The 10271-nt window shown below is 41.1% G+C and overlaps 1 protein-coding gene across 1 annotated transcript; it reads right to left on the bottom strand.

Annotated features, from left to right (window-relative positions):
- Window positions 1-314: 314 nt before the first annotated feature.
- On the bottom strand, window positions 315-4013 carry LOC147638944 (pentatricopeptide repeat-containing protein At2g03380, mitochondrial-like). Its single transcript, XM_086785828.1, has one exon. It carries the CDS (start codon window positions 3902-3904, stop codon window positions 1616-1618), a length of 2289 nt encoding a protein of 762 aa, XP_086641954.1. The 5' UTR covers window positions 3905-4013; the 3' UTR covers window positions 315-1615.
- Window positions 4014-10271: the final 6258 nt, after the last annotated feature.

Genomic DNA, 10271 nt, shown 5'->3' with positions numbered 1-10271 from the left:
GGATGCGCCCTAGAGTGCTGAACGCCCTCGTAGAAGATCATGGTCAATAGTATGGTGTGTTGGCAATGCCAAGCTTTCAATTGGCTGTCTGTTTTCAGCCAAGTGAAAAAAGAGGATAAGGTTGCTAATAATTATGATTAGCGCGAATGATAGTATTAGGATATGTAATCATTGAACAAGTGAAGCATCAATGAAATTGTGAGTACTCCATCATCAAATAAAGCATGCACACATGAATTTCCATGACTACACCCATCACACAAACCATGTGTACCAAATATCCCATGTTCAAACAACAATTCTTACAATTAACATTGAAGAAATAAACATCAATACTAGAAATGAGTGGATTACCTGAAACTGTAGCCAACTATATGAACTTGTGGCTACATCAATTTGCCACCACTAGTGCCACTACCACCCCTAGAAGGTTTCTTATTCAATGGACATGCATATGCAAAGTGGCGAGGTCTATGGCATTTGAAACATGTCCTTTTTAGGTGGGTTTTAGGAGGCATTAGCAAAATCAGGTTTGGGCTTTGGGCTCTTGCAAAATAGGGTTGCAAAAGGCGGCCTCAAAAGGCATGTTCTACACAGTAAGTCCGGACCTTAGAGAATATCAGAACCATTGGAGTATTCAGTCATCCCTACCATGATTCCTATGTGGTCCTTTGCCCATATATGAAATCATTCGTGTGTGATGATTGAGCAGACGAACTGACAAAACTGGAGTTCCCCTTACCATATATTCATGCTATGTAATGTACAGGGCCGCCAATCCTAGTCTGTGCAGCAACATTGCAACCTCTCTACTGATTGTGTAGTGCTTCTCAACACCACCGGAGCACCTTGATGAAAACTGCAATGACAAGAGTCTTCAATGCTTGTGAAAGGAAGACGTAGATGTCATACACCTGCTCAAAGATATGTGAGAAGCATCTGCATATATGGGCTGTCTTTCACACACCTGCCAGGTCCAATGGGGTGTGTGTGTGTGTGTGTGTGTGTGTGTGTGTGTGTGAGAGAGAGAGAGAGAGAGAGAGAGAGAGAGAGAGAGAGAGAGAGGCACCAACTACACAGGCTATTGCACACTGCAGGAGAGGGGTGCAATCGCGTGTTTTTGCAGGAGAGAGAGAGGAAAGACGGGGCGAACATATTTTGAGAATTTGATATTCCTCCAGGTGATTTGCCAGCTGGAACCTTAACTGGCAGAAGAGGTTGTGATGCCTTGGAGGGGCCTATGGGACTACACCGACAATATGATAGCCTTGAGGTGTAGACGCACAATGCTCTGTTTGGCAACACCCCCACCCTTGTGAGAAAGGGCTCTAAGCCCCACTATTCTTTGACATGTTCTTTCATTATGACAGTCTTTACATAAACACGTGCCTTTTGGCTTTCCTATGAGTGTCTCGAGCAGTCCAATATAGTAAGGCAAGCTTCACTAAATGGCCACACACAAACAATTCTTTTCTCCTCTTCGACAACACCATCAACAATATGCCAAGGTGTGGAAGATGCTGAGCTCTTTGCCCCTCTCTGGCAGCAGGTGATACAATGTTTTCCCCATGGAAGCTTGCCATTTAGTGTACATCGAGCTCTGGCCATGCTTACTTCACACGCCCTCTCTCTGCCTAGAGTTTTCCACTTCAGCTGCATAATTCTCCAGCCCAGCATCAGCATATATGTTTGACATCAAAACATATGCAGAAGCTTGCTTGGGCTGCAGATGCACTAAATAATCAAATGCCTGTTTTGCCAACACTAAATTGCCATGTATACGACATGCACCAAGCAAGCACAACCAAATGGTCAGACCAGCCGGCATGGGCATTTTCTCCAGAATGCTCTCTACACTCTTGAAATCCCCTGCTCGCCCAAGGAGGTCTACCATGATGCCATAATGTTTTACATCCGGGGTTATGCCATAATCTCTGCTCATGAAATCAAAGTACTCAAAACCTTTGACAACAAGCCCAGTATGGCTACAAGCTGAAAGAATTGAAGTGAGCGTTACTTCATCGGGCTTGATGCCTGCCAGTTTCAAATTCTCAAACATGTGCATGCTTGATTCATGACCTTCGCCTGCGTGGCTGGCAATGCATGCATTCCAAGAGACAATTTGAGGTTCAGGAAGTTCGTCAAAGACTGCTTGTGCATCTGCCATGCTTGCACAGCTTCCATATGCATGAATCAATGTGGCTACTATCGCAGAGGAACTACGATCATTACCAGTTGAGACAATGTCGAAGTGAAGCTGCTCACAAATGTCCAAGCTTCCGATTTCAGAGCAGGCTTGCAGAATGGCAATAAGGGTGAAATCATTCAAAGACACGTTCTTCTTTTGCATATGTTTGTACAACTGTAAAGCCTTCTCTACTTCGCCCTGCTCAACATAGGCTGACAGCATTACATTCCATGACACGATATTACGCTGTAACAATGCCCCAAACACATCCTCTGCTTCAAGAATAGTCCCATGGCACTTGCCATACATACTAATCAGAGGGTTGCCAACAATAAGATCAGATGTGTAGCCCTTCTTACGAGCATCTACGTGGAGTGCTTGTCCAATTTCCAAGGAAGATTTGGCTGATAATCCATTCACAGAAACAGCTTCTTCTCCCTCTGCAGGCATGCGGCATGCCTGAAGGACAATCCCAAACGTTAGCTGGTTTGGAGTCATGCCCTCCTCTTGCATCAGTCTATACAGCCGTAAAGCCTTCTCTCCTTGGCCCGACTCAAGGTATGCTGAGAGAAGTGCCGTCCATGATATGATGTCGAGATGGGACATAGCACAGAACACATCCTCTGCTTCCACAACAGCTCCACAATTGCCATACATGTGTAAAAGGGCTGTACCAACAAAGGCATCTGATGTATAGCCCCTCCTACGAGCAATGGCATGTAATGCTTGTCCTATCTCCAAAGACATCAGCTTCAATGGCCTTTCCAAAGCTTCAGCATTAGCTACAAGGGTGCCACATGCCTGAAGGGCTAAGATGAGTGTCTGCTGGTTTGAACTGATGCCTTCCTCTTGCATCTGTCTGTACAAGAGTAAAGCCTTCTCTCCTTGATCTTGCTCAACGTATGCTGAGAGCATTGCATTCCATGACACAACATCCCCTTTAGGCAAAGCACTGAACACCTTCTCCGCTTCCACAAGGGCCCCACACTTGCCATACATACTCACAAGGGTGTTGCAAACAAAAACATTGGATGTGAAGCCTTTACTGCGGGCATCAGAATGCAATTTCTTGCCTTGAACAAGGTCTGGTATGCTGCCACAAGCTTTGAAGAGGCTGACAAAGGTATAACCGTTTGGCTCCACACCATCATCTTGCATACACTGATACATTTCCAGTGCTTCCTGCCCGCATCCGCACTCTGTGTACGCAGAGATGATGGCAGTCCAGGAGAAGACGGTACGGCGAGGCAATGCACGAGATATCTGGCATGCATCTGAGATGGCACCGCATTTTGCCAATGTCATCACCAAGTAGTCACCCAGGAAGCCCGTCAGCTCAGCACGATGTCGGATAAGATGGGCATGGACGTCCTTGACATGCGTGAGGGCCCTACTCTTGTTGCATGCCTTGAGGAGGGAGAGGTAGGTGTGGGTGGAGGGGGGGATGTGCGTGCGGGAGAGGGCATCCACGGCCATGTCAAGCTGTCCTGTTTCGCTGAGGGTTTGAAGAAATTTCTCATGATGGCAATGGTGGTGAGGATCATCATGGAGCGTGGTTCTTCCCCAGAACTCAGAGGAGCAGGGGAAGAAACCCTCATCCGGCATCCCCTGTGATTGGCTTCTTCTTCCAGTTCTTTGTTGTTGCGCAGCTGGGCGCAGTAGCAGTAGTGGTGGCGCAGAGCTTCCGGGTCGTAGCACCATCTTCTCTAAGTGCATCCATAGCTAGATACCGGGACAAGCATACAACATCCAAATCCCAAGGAGTATCAGGAGTTACATGACCGATGCCTGTTGTGAACAATGGGGAATGGGCTGGCTTAGATCCCCGTCATGAGAAAGAGAGAGAGAGAGAAAAAAATAATCAATTAATTAAAATTGTGATCGAGGGATGGAAGAAGAGAGAGAGAGCCAGGTATTAACATCGGTAGAATCTAACACGAGGACGTATACGACCAACGGTGGGACTTGAACTCATCACCTTCAACAATTGCTCTCTTTAAATTTTCAGTTTTCTCCCAAACAGAAAGAATCTGTAATGATGGGGTTATTCCTATTACCAAGAATGCTCTCTTGAAATTTTCAGTTTTCTGCCAAACAGAAAGAAAGTTGACAACGTCATCTGTAATGATGGGGTTATTCCTATTACCAAGAACTCCCATCGTCTGCATCCAAGCCTTTCTATGCATCATCATCATTTCTTTGTTGCTACAGAGGTGAATTATGAGCATTAAAGTATCTAACTCTAGGGGCATCCATGAAGAAGATCTCGTCTGTATCAAGACACCAAGTGAGATGAGGCATTTTCATTACTTTTTATATTTTAGAAGACTTTCTCTGCGATCCATACCGTTGCCAATCTTTGGTATTATCCATGAAGCTGTTGGATAATACTTGCCGGTCCTAACCATCTCCAGTAAGGTGCGAGACAAAGTAGTGTTGAGTCGATTAGGATGTAGTTATCCATGAAAACGTATGAACACACACAGAGACATAGACAACAGATGGGTTTGCTGGATACACACAGGTAGACGGGTTTGCAGGATACAAATCCCTTGCGTTTACCTGTGTATATCCTGCAAACCCATCTGGTAACCTTCTCTCCATCTCACAACAATCCCAATGATAAGATTAAGGGCTCTCACACATAGAATGCTCTCACCATCCCACATGCAATGAACCCTAGAGAAGACCATAGCACTCTCCCCATCCTCCTCCAAGCAAGATGCAAACCCTCAAGCACAAGTGCAGCTTCATATTGACCCTACTCCAATCCCTAAGCTAAGCCAAAAAGGCACAATTAGCTCTAATTGACATTTCACTTGTTAATTCTTGTAAATAAATTAAGTTGGATACCTTAATTTTAGTTGAATATAATTCTCTACCCAATTTAATACATTGTATCCTAGGAATGTCTATTTTGACGTTAGGGTAAGTTCTATTTAGGCTATATAAACACTAAGTCTTTAATAGCTTATATTGACCTTTATTATCAAAGAAACATACATGAGATTGAGGTAGATTAAGTTTGAGTATTTTATTAATTTTTTAGAATAGGCTAAGGTTTTACACCATATCATAAAAACTAGAAATTTTAATTGACTATCATTTAACATGTGAATTTTAGGATTACTAAAAAATAATTGGTTTTTTTACCACATAAATTTATGTCTATCTAAATTGATATAAGGGAATAGACTATGAGAATTGACCCAACCTTAGAAATAGGAGAGAGCCTAGGGTGAAGCAAACATTATAGAAAGAGAAAAACCCTAGTGCACATACACATGTAGATTTAATAGTTAATTAGGATTCAATTTGGATAAGCTATTACAAAGGAAGTTATATTTTTAGAGAGGCTCGGATAATTTTTGGTATATATTGGATCAATAACTATCCTATTGTTTAGAGAGAATTTATAATTAAATCATTAATTAGGACCATTAATTAATTACACCATTAATTAAGAGCAATGGATGCACAATATCTGCCTCAGGATGTGCAAATCCATACCCTAATTTTTGGAAAAGACATAACAAAAGTAAGACTCATGTGAAGCCAGTTTATCATTAGCCCCACATAGGTTCACGGATTGCCATGTGATGTCATATTCACGATGCATCACATGAAGGTAGTCGTCTAAGAGCTTGACCCCTCTCAACTGAATGTGAGTGTGCTCTTGGCATGATTGGTGCGATGATAAGGAAGCGGCTCTGGTGACTATGCATGTGAGTGTGCTCCTCGCATGATTAGTGTGATGATAAGGAAGCGGCTCTAGTGACTATGTATGTGTGCCGGTAGTACTAGACATCATACTTGGCCCTTGACATCGAGCACTGGAGTGTACGTGCTTCTAGGATTGGTGAAATGGCATGCTACTTAGAATAGTGGGATTTCATGGTTTAGTGGATGTGAGACATATGCAAGCTCCTCCATACACTAGTCTCATTAAGATTTGAGTGTGATTATGCTCGATAGTACATGACGTCTTGTTGAGGATCATAATCATGGTCTAAGTAGATATGTGTTGATGATGTGACACTAATGTGTTACCTTGTGTTATATGATTGGTCATATAGAATTATGCATGATATTTGAAAAGAAGTGCATGATGTTATGTTTTCATGATATTTTCAAAGGAATGCATGTGTGAACTTTGTTTAAGTGGTGCGTGTGTAAAAACACAATTTCAATTATGGGTGTGTGAGTTTACATCGGCTCCATAAGTCCAGTGGGTCGGGTGGAAGGCTAGACCCATGGGATTGAATAGGGCTAGGTTGAACCTATGGATCTAGTCCAAGTAGGAAAAGGATCAAACACTAGAGAGTGGGTGGCAGGGTGGACCCGAGTTCAGGGGTACTTTCCTAAATGAGACCAAATTATATTTTAGAATGAGAAACTTGTGTGATGAGTAGTCTAGATTAGTAGCCATGAACGAGGATAGAGGAATTGTCTTCATAATCGAGGAGTCAGGACATCTTGTTGAGTCTCAGGGAGCCACTCGATGTGACCTACTTGTGAGAATTATGAAGGAAAAACACCTAGAAGAATCATTCACTTTTCCTTATGTAAGGATTATTCTAGTTAGACCAAGGAGAGCTATGACAGAATAGTCAAGCATCAGGATATTGTGATATGAGGCCCCATTAGAGATAAGAATTAGGCCTTCTCACAATAACTCAAGCAAAAAAAAGAAAGATCTCCTATGTAGGAGTCTTAACTATCATTAATATATATGGACAACAAATCTCAAGTAGCAAATCATTCAAGTGCAAAAGGACAATCTATTACTCCCAAAGGAAGGCTTCATGAGTCAAGAATTGTGACACTAACTTGGAGACCTTAAGCAAAGAAATTTACATTACAAATATAGTTTTGATTAAGTTCAAGGAAGTAAACTCTAAAAGATAATAGAAAATGTAAAGATGGAATTTCACATCAAGATGAGCTTAATTTCTAATAAGTTAAGGTATGATTATCCTTTAAATTAAGAGCTTACAAACATAGGGAGTTTTGACCCTTTAGATTCACCAAGAAAGAACTACTGTCGTGTAGCCTATAATGGTGAGTCACCCGGCGGCGATAAAGCTCGATCGGGCACGGAATCCACATGTCAGAGTGCATATGGCAAGTGTGTCTGGGGTTCAGGGGTGAGGCACCCAGATCGGAGTAACGTGGGCGATCGGGCTAGTGTGGGCAGGCAGGCCACTATATAAGCCCGGCAGTGTGGACACTTATCCACATTCCTTTATGGTTGGGTGGTGACCTAGAGATCCTTGCCCTCTTGATGAAGATCTAGATATACCCAGTGTGGTTGTGGGTATGCATGGGTACATGAATACAATTCTCCTATGAAATGAATATGCAAGATAGTTTGCAATTGCCGAGTATATATAGGTGCACATGCCTGAAATACATGTTTGCACATCACTTTGTGGGTAGTCATAGTGCTACTCAAAACATGTGCAGATGCTTCGAATTGGATTTATGGTTATAGCTACCATAAAATCTATGCCCATAGTGGTCTTGTGCATTGTTACATATCTTATCATCACTAGACCTCAAATAACCGTCTTGAGAGTATGACAAATACAGTGTTTTGTTGTTAAAGAAATGGAGTGTTATTTGTAAGGTCCTTAGAGAACAACTATTCTAAGATTTGTAGTAATCTTAGAGTGAGGTTCGTAGTGATCTTTGGGTTCAGAGTTTACCAAACACATAAAAACCTGGGTGTTGATGACTTGAACTTGGTTCAACATGACTTCTAGAAAGTACGCAACTACTTAACCTCCCTATGGAGCATGTCATTGCTTCTTTTGCTTGAAATGAGAGTATCTCTAAGAGGTCTTGTTCTAAAGATAGCTTGAAATGAGAGTATCTCTAAGAGGTCTTGTTCTAAAGATAGCTTGTTTGAATAATCTCTAAGAGGTCTTGTTCTAAAGATAGCTTGTCTGAATAATCTTTAATATCTTAAAAGCTTGGTTTATCCAGTTTAGGTAGCGGCCCATTGAGATCTTACCGCATTACTTTGACAAATACTCTAGATTGAGTATTGGAGCTTGTGGAGCTTGTTATAGTTCCTTTAATTGTATCCATGTTAGACTTTGAAAAACTTGTGCACCATATACAATGTTGCATAGTTGGTCTAGTTGCAAACACCCTTGGTTGTGGAGCTTGTTGGGATGCCCTACAACATTCAGGGAGTAATCTTGCCTATATCCAACACTGGTGTTCATTTTTTAGCACATGTTTGGCTACTACCATACAAATTATGGAAGTATGGAATGACTTTCATAAATTAAACAAATGAATTCTTAGTTTTCTTGGGCTATTTAGTGTTGCAAAGTTCATGTCCTTGGAGAATCTACCAATTGAAAGGCATGGGGAAATGAGTGGATATTACCAATTGAAAGGCACTGGGAAATGAGTGGATATATCTAGTATGTGATGGGGTTACTACCTAGTTAAAGTAAGAAGTACTTCACTTCAAATGACCATGGTTATTTATTGTCATTGGATCCAGCATAGTTTTATAAACCATGACTGTGTTTGTTAGAAAGAATTCCAAGCCGGAGAGCTTAGCGAAGGATATAACATGTCTGACTTTTGGACTGAACATGGTGGTTCAGAAGTAAACTCAAGGTTTGAAGCTAATCTGGAGAGATTAGTGGCAAACCACACTAGATTTGGTGTTAATTTGGAGTGATTACACAAATCTTGATCCTTGATGCTAGTATGAAATGCCTAGCAGTTATCTTGATTGTTTTTTTATACTTTCGCATGGTATTGTTGTATACGCGCACTTTCCAACAATCATCGCTTTTCTCGTTAGAAAGGTGTGCAAATCCGGAGTGATTAGTCGAGGTTTCTATGAGAAAAAGAGTGAGTGCTAATCTAGAGGGATCAGATGAATCTCTTGGGTTATGTACTGAGATGGAGCACTCAGGGATGGACCCTTCATGTCCGCTTGACCTTGTGTCAAATGGGGGTGATAAAATTATTGAAACAAAGTGATAGATTCATTTAATCGATACAGGTGTTGACTTCCAAATGAGCTCAAATTTTATGGAAAGTCATAAACCTTAGGTGCTTGTTATTCTAGATAAAGCCCTAACCTTGTCAATTTTGTGCTAAACCAAATTGGTAAGAGTGTTCAATGTGTAGTTAAGTATGTGTGAAATTGTTTTCACGCTATGCTCAAGTATGGTACCTAGATGGCCATGAGGTGGTACCACAAAGTTTTGAGCAACTTCTTTAGAGACTTTGCTATTTATATTCACACTGAAAGTTGATGTCTGAGGATACTATCACGGCCTAGTAGCACTCATGGTTAGATGCTAATCATAGAGTTTAGAGATTGACATAGCTGTTGAGTGAATGTCTTTGAATCAACAACAATTGGGTGCTAGAATGCCCCATACTTTGTGCCATAGTACCAAAGGTTTTGAGTAAATCTAGATGAGCACTTTACAGTAAGTGGCTTGAGTATCTTGTTAAAGACGACTTTGTAAATGTCCCAACTTGAGAAGAGTATATTCATGGGTACAGAGTTACTATTAGAGGAGTGCGAAGTTACTAAACCAAATCGATGGAAAGATTTGGTGTTTTGATAGACAGGGTAAAGTGGATGTTGTTTCTCTTTACTTCGAAAAAGGATAATTATACACATTTATGTTTTGTAATATATTTATGAAGTGCTTTTACAAGGACCCATTAATTTTTGTTGTTATTGGTTATAGTTGGGTAGTATATTGTCACCTACGAGTAGATAGTGCATTGCCACTGTAATGAGGAGGCAGCAAAGATTTGTTATACGCCAGACTTCATATTGGTATTGAACACAAATTGGATGTTGTGTTATTCATGTCAAAGTAATGTACAAAGATTGATTTTGTTTGTTTATTGGGTATAAGGTGTGTTGGAGGCATACTTAATCCACATATCATAGCATATGTATTGGTATTGAACACAAATTGGATGTTGTGTTATTCATGTCAAATCAATAGTAGTACATAGATTGATTTTGTTTGTCTATCAGTATAAGGTGTGTTACTTAATCCACATATGTATATATAGGCTAGGTAAG

The sequence above is a fragment of the Cibotium barometz genome, chromosome 4 (assembly GCF_041138505.1).
Source record: "Cibotium barometz isolate CiBa-2024 chromosome 4, ASM4113850v1, whole genome shotgun sequence".
In the NCBI taxonomy this organism is placed as follows: Eukaryota; Viridiplantae; Streptophyta; class Polypodiopsida; order Cyatheales; family Cibotiaceae; genus Cibotium; species Cibotium barometz.
Note: the sequence above shows the minus strand (reverse complement) of the source record. Positions and strands in the feature narration are given on the sequence as shown.

Bases quoted from the DNA above. Each gene is read 5' to 3' on its own strand.
- LOC147638944 (XM_086785828.1), bottom strand. From the start codon at position 3,904: ATGCACTTAGAGAAGATGGTGCTACGACCCGGAAGCTCTGCGCCACCA.